General features: G+C 36.4%; 1 protein-coding gene across 2 annotated transcripts in view; it reads left to right on the top strand.

Annotated features, from left to right (window-relative positions):
- The window catches only part of CPNE3 (copine 3), a 47,927-nt gene extending 33,268 nt beyond the window's left edge, over positions 1–14,659 (top strand). For both annotated transcript variants that reach the window (XM_049633178.1, XM_049633179.1), the window contains exons 11-16: positions 362–495; positions 4,757–4,811; positions 4,892–4,943; positions 8,119–8,252; positions 9,352–9,588; positions 11,448–14,659. In XM_049633178.1, the coding sequence (XP_049489135.1) occupies positions 362–495; positions 4,757–4,811; positions 4,892–4,943; positions 8,119–8,252; positions 9,352–9,588; positions 11,448–11,558 (723 nt within the window). In that variant the 3' untranslated portion in view covers positions 11,559–14,659. The remainder of the gene's footprint in view (positions 1–361; positions 496–4,756; positions 4,812–4,891; positions 4,944–8,118; positions 8,253–9,351; positions 9,589–11,447) is intronic.
- Positions 14,660–16,913: the final 2,254 nt, after the last annotated feature.

The following is a 16,913-nucleotide window of genomic DNA, read 5'->3' as shown; positions in this document are numbered from 1 at the left end:
TCTCCTCAGACAGGTTGTCTAATAAGCTCATCCACAAGCTTTCAACTTTGTTGATCAGATCTGTTTCTTCTGATGGAAAGCAAATATGTCCTATAGCAATTTAAAATTATAGAAGCATTAGTCAAACAACATACAAAAATAAGCCCTACATCTAAAGTCATGGATTTGAGGCATCTAGAAAAAATAGGAATAACAGATTGTTTCATGCTGAAGCTTTAATTGTTTGTCTGTGGAAAAACTGGTAGGCCCAGGCATTTGTTAGAAAATGGTAGCAGCAGGCTCTGGGATGAATATTTGTTTCATCTCCTGGACATCGAGTGTAGGCTTTTCCTTATTAAGGGCTGCAATTGTTATTTGGCAGGTGGGAGTGGACTTCACTGGCTCAAATGGCGACCCAAGGTCTCCTGATTCCCTTCATTACATCAGCCCCAATGGTGTTAATGAGTATTTGACTGCTATCTGGTCTGTGGGACTGGTCATTCAAGATTATGATGCGTGAGTATGACTAAAATATTTGTTTTTATAACTCCCCAGAAGGGGCAGTTTCTGTTTCATCTGCTAGTACTTGGATATAGTTGTTGGTGATAAGACTGCTGGGGTTGACAGGGGGGAGGGGAAGGGGCATGGTAAGGGTAGCTTTATCCCTAAAATTTCTTTCCTGTTCTCTTTTCTAGTTTTCTCTTGGTGACAGTCTTAGTGTTTACTTTTGACCTCTAATCTCTGGCTGTGATCAGTTATAAAGAGCCCACAAGCTTGTTTCTTTGATCTGGTTTCCTTGGGGTTTACTCATTAGGGATAAGTTACCTGTGTGATTGAAGTTCAGATGACACATTCTGTAAACATTCACAGACACTATTTACTAACATGTCTGTTTCTTGCCAGTGGCTGTCAAATTATTTTCTTAATGGCAACCTTGAACAAGTGCCAAGAGATAACTTGACTTAACTGTTATAAAATATTTTGAATAGATTCTCAATGTATAGATTTTTAAGAGATTAAATAGGTCCTCTTGAAGGTTTACCAAACAATAGAAAGCAATCTACATTAATACATTTTTGTTCTGGATCTCTTAGAGCACAGTATAAATTTTCACTTGCCTTTGCCTATTATTTTATGATAAAAGCCCTTACACAAATTGATGGAGCTTTTTATTAATCTGTTACAACATTTAAAGAGGTAATCTTTTCAGGCAAATGAAAACTAATCTAAAGCAAAGGTGGCAATTCCAATATCAACCTAGTATGATTTAAGTCAAAACTCATTAAATGTAATAAAAAATTATTTTATAGAATACTTTGTTATATAATCCAAAATGGAAATATAACCATGGACATATTTGATAAAAGAGTATGAAAGTATTTCAACTGAAAATAGTTAGAAATAATTAAAAAATTTTTTTTAAGTTTTTATTTATTTATTTTGAGAGAGAGAGAGCACAAATGGGGAAGGGACAGAGAGAGAGGGGGAGAGAGAGAATCCCAAGCAGGCTCCACACTTTCAGCATGGAGCCCCTCAGCACTGTCAGCATGGAACCTCATGTGAGGCTTGAACTCACGAACCACAAGATCACAGCTAAAGCCGAAATCAAGAGTTGGACACTTAACTGACTGAGCCACCCAGGCTCTCCTATAATAAAACTTTTAAAGCAACACAATTAAAATGGAGTTTATATAAAGAATAAAAAATTTATAAGGTTTCTTTCTCAGACTGCCACCTGGAAGTTAATAACAAAAGGATAACTAAAAAGAATTTACCATATGGAAATTTAAAAAAATCTTAAGTAGTTGTTAGATGAAAGAGGAAATCAAACTATAACAACAGACTATTTAGAAATAGAAGGAAACAAGAAGACTATACATGGTCCTATCTTTAATAGAGGAAAATTTCTGGCTTTACATGCTTTTATTTTTTAAAGAAGAAAAATCAAATATAAATGAAATAGAGTTTCAACAAAATAAAATTAAAGAATAGGAAGAAAAAATAAAGATATGATGATAATAGCAGATTCTATCTGTGTATGAGCCATCATGTGTCAGGCACAATTTAATGTAGTTTCTATGTGATGCTCATCTAATCTTTATAATTTGCTGTGACATATGTACTATTATCATCCATTATCATCTGCATTGTGTAGATGAGAAAATTTAGGCATAGGAAGTTAAGTAGCTTGTCCAGAGTGACTCAATTGGTAACTGGCAGAAACAGAATTGAGCCTGGGCTGTCTGCTCCAGAGACATGCTCTCCAGGCTATATTGTGTACTTTGCTGTATGTCCTCTAAGCACCAAAAGTAAGGGACTTGGAAAGTTTTAAAACCACCACTAAATGAATAAATTAAATGACAAGATGATTCTTTGCAAGTTCAACAAAACATAGGCAAATCTTGCCAACAACATGCATAGAATATTAGTAATGAGACAGAGATTATAAGCATAGATCCAAAAAAAAAAAATTAACAATTGTAAGTTAATACTCAATAAAACTTATTACACTGGAACATCTGGATTAAAGGAAGATTTTGGGGGGAAGCTTTAAATTAGCAAAGTTGACTCAAAGAGGCAGGAAGCCTGAAGAGACTAGAACCATGGAAGGAATGGTATAGTCCAAAGAGCCACTCCTCACAAGAGAACCAGGCCAAGACAGTTTCATACATAAATTCTACCAAACCTGTAAGGAATAAATTTAAACCTAAGAGAATCAAGTAAAAAAATATTAGAAATCAGTGAGAGTTCAGAAAGGTGGTCAGATACAACATAAAATTTAAAAATCAGTAACTTCTCAGTAGCCAGCAATAACCAATTGAAGAAATTATAGCAGATACAAGATCACAGTTCATAATGCAATAAAAATTAAGCATGAATTCAGAGAGTTCTAGGATCTTTAGTGAGGGAAAACTACAAAATTGTACTGAGGGACAAAGAAGGAAACTTGTTTAAATGGAGAGCTATACCATGATTCTAGATAGGCAGATGTCATAATGATGTAATATATAAAAATTATCCCAGAATTAAGCAATTCTAATCAAAATTGCAATGGAACCCTGATAAAATGATTTTTAAAATTTCCTAGTGGGAAAAATGAATCCAAGAAATTTTTGAGGGGGAGAAAAAAAGAAATGAAGGGGAGTTTTGTTTTAGCAGATATTAAAACTTATTTTAATGCTGTATTAATTAGAGGCACCTGGGTCACTCAGTTAATCATCTGACTTCTGCTCAGGTCATGATCTCATGGTTCGTGGGATGGAGCCTTGAATCGGGCTCTGTGCAGACAGCCTGAACCCTGCTTGAAATTCTCTCTCCTTCTCTCTCTGCCCCTCCCCACCACATGCTTGATCTCTTTCTCTCAAAATAAATAAACTGTAAAAAAAGGTGTATTAATTAATATTACAGAACTAGTACATGACAGTGGAACAAAACAAGTCTTGAAATAGAGCCTAGGGTGTACTTGAACTTAATATAGATATGTGATAGAGATGACATTTTAGGGAAAGGGGTTGTTACAGCTGCTAAACTAGACAAGAACTGAATTTGTATTCCTAAAATCATACCTATATATGTTAGGACACTATTTTTTTTAAGATTTGATTTGATTTATTTTATTTTAATATTTATTTGATTTTGAAAGAGAGAGACAGAGTAGGGGAGGGGCAGAGAGAGAGGGAGACAGAGAATCTGAAGCAGGCTCCAGGCTCTGAGCTGTGAACACAGAGCCTGACACGGGGCTTGAACCCACGAACCGTGGGATCATGACCTGAGCCGAAGTCAGATGCTTAACCAACTGAGCCACCCAGGTGAATTTTTAAGTAATCTCTACACCCAACATGGGGCTTGAACTCACAATCCTGAGACCAAGAGTCACATGCTCCACCAACTGAGGCAGCCAGGTGCCCCTGTTAGCATACTATTTTGTATAGAATATAGACAAACTGCTGAAATAGACACCCCCCAAAAAACGTACATTTACCAAAATAGGTGTTTACTTCTTTTTCATGTTGCAAGTGTAGAATGTGTCTAACTTAGGTTCTATCCTAAACGCAAAAAGAACAATTAAGAATTAATATAAAAAGAATATCCCAGCATAAAAATTAGTATGTTCATTACAGTGTTTTATAAGAGCAAAGCATTGGATGTTTATTGGTTGTGGGAGAATATCCATACAGTGGAATATTTAGCCATTCACATGATGTTATATATTCAGGTCCATAATCCCTTATCCCCACACCATTGGGGCCAAATATTCATATATTTTGCTACAGAAATGTGAGAATTTTATATGTGACTTTGCACCATGTTTCTGTGGCCAAATGTATGAATATTCATATTCAGTAGTATGAATAAAAGCTATAAATAACCTCATATCAGTTGAGGTCAGGTTTTGCTGCCAAATGAGTTTGCTATAAGCGAATGAACTTTTGTTTTTTAGGGCTTTATGGATTTATCTAAATATTTATTCAGCAAAATGATATACAGTGTTTAAGTAGAAAAGAGTATGTTATAAAATATGAATATAAACTCCAGTTTTATAAATATATATAGAGAGAGACATTTTTCACTCTTGTTACACAGAAAAGTACTTAGAGTGATAGTTGCCAAATATTAACATTAGTTCTCTAGTGGTTATTATGGGTTTAATCTTTGTGTTTGCCTTAGATTTTGAATTTTTTTAAAACAAGCTCTATTGGTTTTATTATGAGCAAAGATAAAATTTTCTATTTTGAGAAAAAAGTTACTTTTCAGTTTTTTCAAATTTTCTTTTTAGTGATAAAATGTTTCCAGCGTTTGGTTTTGGAGCTCAGATACCTCCTCAGTGGCAGGTGAGAGGAAATCCTATTTTAAATATTTCCCTCCAACAAAAGCAAAACAGGGTCTAATGAGTCCTTTCATCTTTTGACAGGTTTCACATGAATTTCCAATGAACTTTAATCCATCCAATCCCTACTGCAATGGTAAGCTAAAAAGTTAACAGGAAGATTTTACACAGAAAGCCTCACTAGTGTTTGTTACTTGTTGTTTTCTTGTGATTCAATACTACTCAAATTCCCTTCCTCATTTTCTTTTCGTGACATATTTAACATTCTGTTGTATAAAGTGGAAGAATTACACCAGGTTGTTGGTTCAAGTGGTAAAGATAATAATGGTGCAAATCTATTATGAAGATGATTGTTGGCTAAGTTCTACCTTGAGAGGTTCAATAGAAAAACAAGATTCTCAGTCTTGAGAACAGATCAATATTCGTAATCATATTATTTTCACATACAGGTTGGTTTTAAAACAAACCTTTAATAAAACAAGTAATCCAATATACAGATTTGTGAAGCTTTTCTCAGAGTAGCAGTCACTCTCTACAAGGAAAACATGTCCAGCATCAAATTACTTGTTACTCAGATTACATCTGAGTGGGCTAACAACGGAACAAAGAATTAAGCTCCCACAGTGGCTCTCCTCTACATAGACAGCAGAAAACCAACATCTGTTTCATTTCATTTTCTTCTTTATACCTCAAATATCCAAGTCTTTCCTCCTTTTTACCCCAGTGAACAATCCAGCTAAAATGCCAAATGTCCTACAATATGATACAAGTCTGAACTGTTTGTAGGAGGAAAAGGAGGTAGGGAAAGAAGCATATAATTGTAGCTAATAAGCTAATTTTCTGCAAAGGGTCCTTTTGACAATTACAGAATATTTAGATTTCTAACAGAAGAGGGCGTTCTTTCCTTATCTTCAGTTTTCATGAACAATATTCATAGAGCAGAAGACCATGAACATTTTGTTGGGAATAGTTTGTATTAGGGTTTTCTTGTTTTTTTCTAGGACACACTTTCCATACTAATTCAGTGTTCCTTTGATGTACTTTCAGTGGCTGGTTGTGACCTTTTTATCCCTAGCCATTTGAAATCGGGAATAGCAATTCTTGTCAAGAACTGTGTTTCGTGCTTATGATGAAATTGGAACAATTTTTGGAATTTGGTGTTAATTAGGTTTTATTTCTTGCCAATAAATATGGATGACTTACATCATGTGAAAGTTCATTTTAGAAGTTCATTTACTCTGAGTAAAATGAGCCCATCTTTGGGCTGTCACCAAGCATAGCTTTTCTATTTTTGGTTTATAGTCTGAAAAAAATAATCCATTTGGTTTTAGACAGAGGACATACTGTACTGAAAAAAAATACGCCTTATTTTAAAGCAAGGGAGTTGAATTCCCTTTTCTTGATTAATCATTGAACTTAGGTGCCCAGAAATAATATGTCTTGCTTGTTCCTTTAATGCAAAGGAAGGATTTTGGCATAATTTAATTTTAGTGGAGGAACTGAAGGCAATGGATATTTGTGAAGAAATTTAATTAACAGCTTATATATCTTCAGATTGAAAAGCAAACTGAAATGATAAAAATGAAAAAGAATATTATTGCTGTGAGGACTCAAATTTTCTATAGAATGTATCATTGCAGTAAGATCCTGCTGCTGGCCTATGTTAATATTATTTTTGTTAGCACTGAACTGACTGACCACTAGTTACAGCTTCACCTTGTGCATGTAAAGTCACCTGTACATATGAATTAGTCACTTTCTCAAAGGATGTTCATGAGACTTATTCCTAACTTCAAAGTGACTAATAGGAGCTAATTAGAACTCTTAAATGTTAAGAGGAGAGCACTGGTCTTGTGAAGCTTTTAAATCAAGTATATACTTCTTTTCCTTGTTGATCTCTGTTCTGTTGGACACTTTTAATAGAACTTTTAAAAATTATTTATTATTTTTTTGACAGAGAGGGAGAGAGAGAGAGTGCGAGCAGGGGAGGGGCAGAGAGAGAGGGAGACACAGAATTTGAAGCGGGCTCCAGGCTCTGAGCTGTCAGCACAGACCCCAATGCAGAGCTTGAACTCATGAGCCATGAGATCATGACCTGAGCCAAAGTCGGAGGTTTAACTGACTGAGCCACCCAGGCACCCCCTGTTGGACATTTTTAAAGCAAGACACCTGTTTTAGTTTACATGTAAAATTTTTTCAGGCAGATTTCCTTAATGATCTCAACAAGTATAGTGGGGGAATTTCTTGAGGATTTCTAGTATCTTACCTGCATCCTTGACACTCTAAAGTTAGGGGTAGATTCAACAGGCATGTATGTCACGTGAAAACTTCATCAGGAGTGTTTTTACCAGGAATGCCATTCAAATTCCACTAAGTTGTGCTGTTATAATAACCAATCTCTCAGTAATTTATAATAATAACAGTTTATTTCTTGCTCACTTTATATATCCCTTTACATGTGGCTAGTCTGCTCGGTATTTCTTCTCTTTCTGGGACTCAGAACCTTGACTGAGATGTTCTGCTCTCTTTGCAGAAGGAAAGAGCAAGATTGCTGGTGAAAATAGGCAGTGGTTCTTAAAATATCTACTTAGACATGAATGTCATGTCCATCTACATGCGTGGTCAAAGCTAGTCAAATGGCCCTGCCCCGTCTTCTACTATGCAACATCTCGGCAGGCCTGGGTGGTACTGCATCAACAAACACATTAGTATTTCTGCAGCAAAATGTAAAACACAAGCTGGAAATGAGTTTTTAGAACTATACAGTTTATCATACCATGCTTAATCTTTAAGTTACTGAATAAACCCTTGACTAGAATTAACATTAGGATTATAGCCATCTGAGTCCAGAGAATCTTTGGCCATCTATGCAAAAGTTTTTCCATTTTAATCAATAACTTTTACTTACGCCTTATCGTCAGTTGTATGATACAGCACCTTTTTCATTCTTTTTCATTAGAGTCTTAGTCCTAAAACAACAAAAATTAGGCAATATAACAGTCCTACTATAGATTAATGAATAATTTGGCTGAGATGAAAATAAATGCCTTTGGTTGGAGGAGGGAAGCATTTAGGTTTTTGCAATAGAGCATAACTAAGAAGTTTTGTAATATATGGCTGAAGAGAAACTCTTGAATATAGAATTTTTAACTATTTAAAGCAATATAGTGTGTGTGTATATATATATATATATATATATATATATACATATATATAATTATACATGTATATTAATTAAATTAACAGGTGTAGTGAACAATGAACAATTAAATTGTGCTTGACAATTTTTAATACTGCTTTTCTTGGCCTAGGAATCCAAGGCATTGTAGAGGCATATAGGGCCTGCCTTCCTCAGATAAAACTCTATGGACCAACTAATTTTTCTCCAATCATAAATCATGTGGCCAGGTTTGCTGCTGCAGCAACACAACAACAGACAGCTTCTGTAAGTATCATAGTGCCAGGGGACAGGGAGAATATGGGTTGGTAGTTGCCTTTGGTGCCGAGATCCATCAAGATACAAAGAGCATGAAATAATAAGATAGCTGTCCTTGGTTTCAGAGTAACATCTGTTATTTTTAAATTAGTGATCATTAAAAGCAGGACAACAAAAAAATAACCCTTGTACTCATGAGTCTTTTCTCTTCCATTTGAATTAATTTTCTTAGATAGGTTCTACTAAAAAGAAATGGCTAATACCTACCTTTTCAAAGGTAGACTTAACAAATTAAGGCTTGAGGAAATTTACTGTTTCAGTTAGTGATGAAAAATTACTTACTGTCCTAAAAGGGTCTGAATTAGACAACCATTATCTGTTGGATTTTGATACCAAATCTCTCTTAGTTTCATTATACCCAAAAGTAAGGCAGGGATAACTACCTCATACAACTGCTGAAAAGTGAAATAATATAATTCATATAAAGTGCACAGTGCCTGGGGCAGAGTGAACACTTAGCACGTGATTGCTCTGTTATAAAACTTATTCTAGACTTAAATGATCCAAAAGATGGGGTAACAACTTTATGTAACATTTTACCATTCCCTAAAAATGTTTATCAGAGATGACAGTATTGAGAGAAAGATTCCTCCCCAAACCATATCCATTTTTCAAAAAGTGCACTTTAGTTTGATAAACAATTCTGCTTCTTTCATATTTGACCTTTTAGAAACAGAGTTGCCACTTACTCTCTTGATCGATACTTTAACATATTTAATACTTATGTTACATCAAAGTGTTTATTCCAACGCTCACTAAAAGTTTAATGTCTGACATTTAGATGTCTTGCTTCTGTATATTTATACCAACTGTATTTTGTGGTCTGTTGCATTTTTAATGAACCTGCAATTTTTGTATAAATAAATTTCCTTGTCATTAGAGAGTCTTAGAATATTTTATGTAGATGGTATCCTAGGTAGAGACTGGAAAGGAAAATGAATAAGAAAGAGACTGAAAGACTCATCAAGCTGGAGATGTTTTTAACTGTTGCTTTTATTGTTTGGGAGCTCAACCTGTGCTCAGTGGATATAATTTTCTTTTTTGGCAGCAATATTTTGTGCTCTTAATCATTACTGATGGTGTGATAACAGACCTTGATGAGACCAGACAAGCTATAGTTAATGCTGCCAAGCTTCCTATGTCCATCATCATTGTTGGAGTGGGAGGTGCTGACTTCAGTGCCATGGAGTTTCTGGATGGTGACGGTGGAAGTCTGCGGTCCCCATCAGGCGAGGTAGCCATCCGAGATATCGTCCAGTTTGTGCCTTTCAGACAGTTCCAGAATGTGAGTACCACTCCTCCTTATTCTTCATATACACTAAGGAGTTTGACCGCAGACCTTCACCAATCCATAACCAAGTGGTTGTTGTGGGAGTCTGGGGTTAGAGGATGTGTGGATTTTTGGTTTGAAGAGTGCTGATTAGATTCAGCAGTTTTGCTTCAAGTTGTGTACTTGTGTGTTTCTTGCAGTCTATATGATAAATTGTTATAAGTGGTGTTGCTGTGAATGTTTTAATTTTATCTTTACCTATGTATGTAACAACAGAAAAATTCTGTACAAGTATATGATGAATTTGTCAAACTGGAAGTTGACTTGATGAAAATCTCTCAGGACCCTGTTTTACCCAGTTTACTCCAATGGTAACGTCTTGTAAAACTGCAGCACAGAATCACAGCTGGGATATAGACGTTGATGTAAATAAGGCCCATCACATGTGGGACCCCTCTTGTGGCCCTCTTAGAGCCACACCCACTTCCCTTGCACCTCCACCCTGCCTTAACCCCTGGCAACCACTAATCTGTTCTCCATTTCTATAATTTTGTCATTTCAAGAATGTTATAGAAATGTTGGGATTGGCTTTTTTTCACTCAGCATAGTATTATGCATTGTTGTTGCTTGTGTTTATTTTGATTGCTGAGGTGTATTCCATGGAATGTATTCCATTCCATGAGGCGTATTCCATGGTATAGGTATACTTATACCTATTCCATGAGGTATAGGTATAGGTATAGGTATACTGGTTTATTTAACATTCACTCATTGAAGGTCATCTTTAATTGTTTCCAGATTTTGTCTACTATATGCCAACATGCTATAAACATTCATGTACAGGTGTTTGTGTGAACATGAGTTTTTATTTCTCTGGGATAAATACCCAGAAGTGCAGTTGCTGGGTCGTATGATTACTGCATGTTTAATTATGAAAGAAACTATGCTCTTTTACATTCCCACCAGCCAGTGTGTCAGTGTAGGGGGAGGTGATTAAAAGCAGTAATGTTAGGGATCCTTGTGGTGATGAAACTGTTGTGTATCTTTTTTTTTTGTTGTTTTGTTTTTTTTAGAGAGAGAGGGTGCAAGTGAACGAGGGGCGAGAGAGAAGGAGAGAGAGAATACTACCGGGGGAGGGGGGAGAGAGAGAGAGAGAGAAAGAAAGATGGAGAGAAGTGGGATTCACCCGAAGCTGGACAGGAGCTCACCCCAAGCAGGGCTCGATTTCACCAGATGTAGGATTTGAACTCACGATCCATGAGATCATGACCTGAGCCCCCGAGGCACCCAAAACCATTGTGTATCTCTATTGTGGTTATGGTTATACAGATCTACCCAGATGATAAAATTACACAGAATAATGCAAACACACATGCAAATGAACACATGTAAAATAAAACTGGTAAAATCTGAGTAAGGTCTGTGAAATGTACCATTACTAGTTTCCTGGTTTTGATATTACACTATAGTTATATAAGATATTGCCTTTGGAAGAAACTGGGTGAAGACTCTCTGTATTATTTTTGCAACTTCCTATGAATCTGTATTTCAAAATATAAAGTTAAAAAAATTAACACTAAGTAAATGAAAGACCCACATTTAAAAGCTAAGGAACAAAAAAAATTGTCAAATGCCAAAATGTTGGCACCAAAAAAGGACTTGATAAATGTTAGTGGGGGTAATAAAACACTCTTAAGTAACATTAGTTACTTAGCTTATTCCATGCTTCATAGACCATTCCTAAGACAAGATACAGGCCTAGGAATTGGGAATTACTGTTTCTTACTGACTGGTGAGGTATTCCTAGTCTGTTATCAAAATGCCAGTACAAATTTGGTTACTAATAAAGTCACTTTGATTTTGTTTTTCGTAAGGCTCCAAAAGAAGCGCTTGCTCAGTGTGTCTTGGCAGAGATCCCCCAGCAGGTGGTGGGCTACTTCAACACATACAAACTCCTTCCTCCCAAGAACCCAGCTAAGAAATGAAAGGAGCCATGGCCGCAGGAGCAGAATTCTTTTGTGCTGTATGGAGCAATGGATTCCTCTCCCACCCCAAATCATGAATCTGTTATTTTACATGCTTTTCATCCCTAGCATTTATGATGTAAACCTAGTTCTCTACGGATTCTATCTATTTAAAGCATTCTTTTTATACTTTTTTTGGAGGAAAGTGCTAAGTTAATCTCTGCTCAATCAGTGCTGTGATTGCTAGTGACTTGCAGTGACACTATCAGGATTAGAAACTCGTGTGAGAAGAGCTGATTTGGTGGTTGTGGTTGTTTATTTACATATTGTGAAAATGCTGTTTTTTGAATGTTTGCCCCTAGAGAGAATGGAAAATTGCTAGGATGTGATTTACAGGTTGCTATACTTTGTTCTAGGCAATATATGTTTTATAAACCAATGTCCATACCTGATGACAAGAACTTCTTAAATTACATGATATTGAATTTGTTCCTATAACTGTATTCAATGCTTTTCCATGGGATAAAACTTCATTCACTTTTGCCTCAAAATTGCTGCACTTTAGACATTGCAGTTTACAAAACAGTATGCATTCGCTTAGGACTTCATAAATAATACTGAATCATTCGAAGGGAAGGTACATATTCAATTCTTAAAATGTACAATCAGTAGGTAAAAGGAACCTCATGTAAGTAAGCCATTTTTATTTGCCCTTCTGGATCTTTTATTTCTATTGTGGAATACTGTAAACATGGTCAGATTCGACCTTTTCATTTACTATGTGGGACATTCAGGATTCTGTATCTGCATAGATGATAGTTTATCCTAGATTCAACATTATTAGAGTATTTTAATTGGAATTTTCTAAAATGTTTAGGACTGCTTTGTCCACGGAAGCTATGAGGACCAAACATATAAGAGGAAATTCAGAATTCCATTCCCTTTTAACTAACGAAATACTTTAGTTATTAAAAAAAGACAATTTTTATATTTTCCTTGCTAAGATCTCATACATTGATTTGTACATTTGTACAGATTCATTTAGACATTTGCTCCGTTTTTTTAGTAACATTTTAGTCTGATTTTTAAACTCATGATAGTGGTCATGTATTAATCAAAATCAAATTTTGCATTTTAATAACATGTTATTTCCTAAGTCCAGAATGTATGTATTCAGCATAAAACCTGTTGTAACTTAAAAAAAAAATTTCCCACTGCTGCTGCATTAGGATAGGGTGGACTTTACGTGCTTTTTTGCTTTTTTTTTTTTTAGAGTAGAATTATTTTTTTCTCTGTTTTTTACCCTTTAGAACATATTCAGACATTTTCAGAATAGATTCAGTAACATTTTATTAAAGGACCTGTGTGCCAAGTACTATGCATATTCATATGTTGGCCAATCATCTCTAACAATTTAATGTTAAAAATTGTGTGTTTATCATATGTCCTTAAGTGGATGCACCCGGTGCCTTGCTGACATGCCTTTCCTTACTGAAACTTGCATCGCAGCTCATATCTCTCGCTCTCTGAAATGTCGAAGGGAGATGAGCTCTCAGCCATGAAGAACTTTGGCTTCTCAGAAGTCGCATGTTGTCAAGGTCAGGCTAAGAGGAGACCTGCTTGTGCTTGTGGTTGCCTAACTCACGCGAGCAGTTCCTGCCTTCCCACTTAGCTAGCTAGCGTCTGCATACGTGCTGTTAACTTGAAGGTGCCTAACTAATAGGCTGTTACTCTATGGCATATCTCAGTTGACAAATCATTTTAGCATTAGTTAAGTGAGAAAAAAACTGATAATTCTTCCAGTAGTTTGGAGCCTTTGTTGTCTCAGATGTCCTGATTTCAGTTCTCTTTGTGTGCTTGGAAACAGCATATATATATTGCTGTGGTTTTCAGGATTTTTTTTTTTTGAAGCCTTAAAAAAAAATGATATACACACATCCTCAGTGTATGGTGAAACAGATAGAAGTGGAGCTTCTCTACGCTGGAGCAGGGTCCAGAGTCCCTCTCACTGGTCCTCCTCCTCCCTCCCCTTAACCAGCTGCTGGCAGCCCTGAGTCACCAGCACTGGGCACCTGGGAACCACTGGTCGTGAGCATTCATTGTTTTCATTAGCCGAATACTGGTACTTCTGTCACCACTGTCTGATTTGGTCTTCATAATTTTATATGCTGGTTTTAACCAGAATCATTCCAATTTTTAAATTACTTTTTAAAAATTCATTCTTGATCAGGTTCATCAGTAGATGCTATTATTCATAGGAACTATGATTCCAGCAAATGAGGATAATTGATGCCTTTTTGCAGTTCTGAATAAAAGCATTTACAGTTTCTAAATTATCATTTGGTAAAATTCTTACTATTTCACCATTTCACCTCATCACATACTGATTCAATATTTTTCTGTATAAAAATAGCCCTTTTCCCTATTGTGCCACCATGCACTGCACTGTCACCAGTTCTTAAAATGCATTAAAAAAAAATAACCAAGTTGACTTTCCCGTCTCATATGATCATCTGTCTTACAAACACGTATTGGGGTGACAGTGCCCTGGGCAAACGTAATATTTCTCACTATGCCTGCACTGAGAAAATAATATATACCAATTAGCATGGTTATGTCACCTTGTGCTTTGAATTGAAATTTTTAAGATCATAAAATTTCAAAGTCAGATCAGGGATTTACAACTGTTCATTTTGGTAGTGCCTTAGGCACCCTTTCCAGAAAAAGTTCTGTGCCCCATTGCTGTTTATGCTTTATTTGACATATTTTGCCTTTTTCATTTTATAAATTTCCAGGAAAACCATCTTCAATAAATTTCTTCTAGTCTCTTTCTGTGTGCAGTTGATAGTCATGGGAGTGACACATAAGGGAAGCCAGAGGTTTGGTTATGATTGGCAAGAGACTATCTTGTGCTTTAATGATGTTGTACTTGATAATAAGTGTATAAGTTACTAATGTATGAATTCATGTTAAATATATCTTCCATTTGAATTCCCTTTGGATAAAGTTATTTCTTGATGTGATTCAATAATAGTGCCTTGTTTTCATTTATTCTTTCTCTAAATTGTTATCAAAACCAGTAGAAAAATTAGAAATAAAGCGAATATAGTATTTAGGGTGGCCTGTATTCATGTATTGCTGCACTGAGCAGTTTGGGGCTTTTTATTATTTTATAGGAGTTATTCATTTAAAATATAATGAATGTATTGAAGATACATTTCTGGGTGCAAGGGATAGGTTCTCAGCTTATAGCTGGATGGCCTAAACAATATGGTGCTCACATTGAATCAGTTGTGTTAAGCAGGGCAGTATACCCACCTTACTTTTTTGTTTTTTGTTTTTTGTTTTAATTGCTTCTGTTATGTTGCAGTCATCGGGCAGGGCCTTGGGGATACCGTGGTGACCTAGGGGCTGCAGCTGCTGCCTTCATAGAAATAATGGACTGGGGGAGAGAGAAAACATTAAATGAGTAATTACAGAAACATGAGATCAGTGTATGATGTAACATATTGTAGCAGGAGACTTGACCCGTCCATCTGGCAAAGAGCAGTTCCCTGAGGATGTGCCGTTTAAGCTAAGACCAGCTAACGTTAGCTGGGTGAAGAGGGTTAAAAGCATTTATATGGGGTTAGGTCAACAGCAAGTTTAGACTTTTAGGAATGGAAAGAACTTAAGGTGTGCTGAAATATAAAATGTGGGTGGGAAAGTGGTAGGAGGGAGGAGAGATAAAATGGAGTGGTTGGTGTTGTTTACATCCTGCGAGACCTCAGGGGCATGCAAGAGAGTTCGGGCTTAGACTAAAGTTACTGGGATGCCACTGAATCAACTTACACAAAAGAATGATGTGATCAGGCTCATGTTTTTGAAAAACTGGAGGGCTTCAGATTTTAGGTTAGATGATGGATGCCTATTGCCAATGGCTTTGCCTTCCTGAGGCCTTGAGGAGGGAGTCAGTGGTAGTTACCTTCTGGTAGAAACTCAGCTGTCTGGTCACTTGCTAAGTGCTTGATTTTAGGTTAGTTTCTGAATTCTGTGCTTTTCCTGCCACAACCCTGACTCCACATCAAATCATCTGTTAGGCCCATATCTTATCAATTCCATAGTGGTCCAGAGGCTGGCTCATGCCTGATGGCAACACAGATCCCCAGGATTGTCAAATCCTTGCTTGTAGCAAGACCATGACCTTTGTCACTTGTCACCAAGCATGGCCATATTCGGCCACATTCCCCAGAAAACTCACAGCAAGTTGCAGTGTCCTTGGAGAATTTTATTCTGGCTTGGCTATCGATTCTCTCCTCCCCAAGAAGACGTGATGAGTGAGACAAATATTATCAGCAGAATTTTTACTTCTTACAATAGAAAGGGAGGCCATGATATCTTTGGCCTTTTCACAAGCAGATTCAACATACCAGGTTTTCTAATAGCACCTGGTCTTCTAGGACCAGACTCAGAAGAATATCAGGAATTGGGGAGCTCAAGAGAGTTCTCAGAAAGACGACTGAAGAGGAAATAATTTATCTTTTTCAACCAGTTATTCTATCCAGTAAGAGGTATTCACTTTGAGCATATATTTATTGAGTAGCTTAGTACTGGCAATCAACAGGCAATGTCAAAATGAGTAAAATTTCTTCAAAGAGCTTATAATCTAATATGGAAAAGAAGATAGTATATGATGCTAAAATAAAAAAATAAAGTGAATGAAATAATAAAAAAAAGAATTAGTAAGCCCTTCGTGCTTAAGTAAGACTATCCCTTCTTACGCCTTCAGGCATCTGTAGTCACAAGTACAGAAGGAACCCGTGAACACTGCTGGCAAGATGTTCCTTTCTCCCCTCTTTCCAGGACTCCTTTCTCCCCACCACTGTCCTAAGATTGTCAGGACTGATCCTGCCAGTTCTCACAAGAAGTTCAGATCATGAACTTCCTCATTCGAACCCACCTCTGGCTCTGTACAATCCATATCCTGACCACACCCCATTTCTCTGCCACTGCCTAAACCCTTCCACTCCGCCCTTAGGAACTGGGTCATTCATTAGCGTAATCCCTTATATCAGTACTTTTTTTGAACAATCCCTTCCTCTGTAGTTGTTTTCTCTCTAGTTGTTTTCTCTTCCTGATCTACCATTGGGATTGGAGGATGGGTTAAGTGTCCTTGGTCCTCCCTTCTACCTTAGATAACCTTTGTCTCCTCTTTAAAACCTTTGGCTTTGGATCTCTTTGAATCTCTTATCATTAGATTATACCACTTTCTATTCCTCTTTGTAATAATCTTGTTCTCGACCTTACCTCAGCCTTCACTCTTAAGGTCATTTGCTGGACCTTCTTACTACCCATAGCAAACCCTTTCCTAATCTCAAGGATCCCATTTTCCAATAA

This window comes from Panthera uncia, chromosome F2, assembly GCF_023721935.1.
Source record: "Panthera uncia isolate 11264 chromosome F2, Puncia_PCG_1.0, whole genome shotgun sequence".
Classification (NCBI taxonomy): domain Eukaryota; kingdom Metazoa; phylum Chordata; class Mammalia; order Carnivora; family Felidae; genus Panthera; species Panthera uncia.
This window is presented reverse-complemented; position numbering and strand designations above follow the sequence as displayed.